The sequence below is a fragment of the Vigna radiata genome, chromosome 3, assembly GCF_000741045.1.
Source record: "Vigna radiata var. radiata cultivar VC1973A chromosome 3, Vradiata_ver6, whole genome shotgun sequence".
In the NCBI taxonomy this organism is placed as follows: Eukaryota; Viridiplantae; Streptophyta; class Magnoliopsida; order Fabales; family Fabaceae; genus Vigna; species Vigna radiata.
The window spans coordinates 3,317,196-3,319,348 of record NC_028353.1 but is presented as its reverse complement, the minus strand read 5'-3'; the positions used below and the strand labels follow the sequence as shown (position 1 = coordinate 3,319,348).

General features: G+C 30.7%; 1 protein-coding gene across 1 annotated transcript in view; it reads right to left on the bottom strand.

Moving 5' to 3' along the window:
* Nucleotides 1-656: 656 nt before the first annotated feature.
* The window catches only part of LOC106757560 (ATP-binding cassette sub-family A member 1), a 64,101-nt gene continuing 62,604 nt past the window's right edge, over nucleotides 657-2,153 (bottom strand). The window contains exons 39-40 of the mRNA XM_014640238.2: nucleotides 1,051-1,109; nucleotides 657-969 (exon numbers count right to left, since the gene is read on the bottom strand). Of these exons, the coding sequence (XP_014495724.1) occupies nucleotides 888-969; nucleotides 1,051-1,109 (141 nt within the window). The 3' untranslated portion in view covers nucleotides 657-887. The remainder of the gene's footprint in view (nucleotides 970-1,050; nucleotides 1,110-2,153) is intronic.

Genomic DNA, 2,153 nt, shown 5'->3' with positions numbered 1-2,153 from the left:
GTGGACCAAATACAAGACAAACCAAAACGAAACATGACCCTCAACACTATCAAAAATAAATTTGGACGAATATTTCTTGTAGGCAAAAGTGATTAAGATAATCTAGCTCTTGGTGCACAGCATAATAGTGAAAAATGCTGCCAATCCAAAATGTACATTCTGAAAATACATTTATAACTATACAATTTAAAAATATATTTAAGATTATACAATTTTATAAATATAATTAATTGAGTAATTAGTAATAAAACAAAGAGGTAAAAGTGACAATTTTTAACATAAATGTATATATCAGAAGAAATCATGAACGTACTAGAAGAAAGAGCTTGGTTAGTCCATAGAAGGACGAGCTCTTAAATTTATACTCACCACATCTTTATCAAAATTAACGTTGACCAACTTTAAGAACACATTGCTCTACAAGGTCTTCAAAAAAAGTGCTAAAATGTAGCCTGAAATTTTAAATTTAGATAGATTTCCAGAATTCAGTTTTCAAAATATATTGCATTCCAAAAATTAAAATCCAGAACTTGAACTAACAATCAAAATTACGTTCTGTACACCCGGAAAAAAATTACAAAGGGTAAAATGCAATTGCCTGAGAAATAATAAGTATATTCATGATTGGAGCACATTTTGAGTACGCCACCATTGGGTGTTAGAACGGAAAAAGATTAATTGAGGATAATCCTAAGATGGATCACCCCCACCAAACAGTTAGATTGATTAAGGGACTTTGTACTAAGAAATCTATTTACAATTCAGTGGCACTATAATCATTGACTGTACAATATACATCCAAGCAAGAGTATCATCATTTTGATACATTTAAAACGTTATAACCAACAAACAACATTTTATGAAAGAGATTGTAAAATGAGGGCTCCTCATGGATTAGCTGCAAAATGATTAAATATTGTCTCTAGAGTTGACTGGCTGATGCTGTACTCCGCAATCCCAAATGTATTCCTGTAAATGATATTTTGGTCAAATTTGGTCACCTTTTCTTGTTGAGCAGGAAAAATAAACAAGACGTCCCTTGCATTTTACCTATTTCTTTCAAGAAGTCCAAAAACGTCTGCCAAGGAAAAATCCTCATTATATGGTAACTGCATTCAACAAAAGATAAATTATTATATCCACTGTAGAACTGAACCTGGATACACTGCATTCACATGCATATATAAATGTTCCACCTTGGCAGAAAAAAAGTGAAGATAAACTGGCGACCATCGATGACAAGATATGTCTGGCATTATTCAAGACATCAAAACCGTAACCATCTCTTTAAAAGGTTAAGGTATCAAGTAAAGAATCATGAATGATTTTACATCTCCACATACTCCCTCTTCATGCATTAGACACTAATCTTGATTTAATACGGATACAGAAATATGACATATTTTCTTAAAGTTTAGTATTAACAAATTTGGTATATAATAATACATTTTGGATACGTTAACAAAGATCTATAAAATATTTTATATGAAGTATAATATTGATAAATAAAGAGATGTTGATTGTAAGAGGCGAGAAAATAATGTATTAGAAGTGATGGTATATTCTAAATAATGAGACTCATTTATTTTTAATAATAAAAATTAAAGCATATAAATAGAATTTCAGTTGATGAGTTTCATTATCTAAAACATATTATCTCTCTAAAAATTGTTCCCCGAGAGCTCTTTACCATCTCTCCAAGCCTTTTCATTTCTAGTACATTTGTTTCAAGATCAGAGAGTGTCTATACGACAAATAAAGTTTGTGAGAATTGGTGTAGGATTTAGTTTATATGACAAATTAAAAAAATTTACTTCAAAATTCACTCTCGTTTATCTCCAAATTCACTCAAATAAACAACAAAAAATATTATCCTCAAATCCACTCAATCACTCTTCCCCAATCACCTCCGATCACCCCCAAGTGAACACACCCAAGTGATCACTACGACGATGCCTTCAAGTCTGCCTAATCAATTTTTACAAAAGAATAAGTTAGTGCCTGTTCTTTTTCTTAGTTATTGAGTTTTTCCCTTGCATGTGTGAGCATTGTTCAGTTGTGTGGGAAATCAAATAGTATTTTAGGAAAGAATAAATTAGGAAATTTGTGTATTTCATTACAAGTATATATTTTATTGTAATCGGTACAGATTT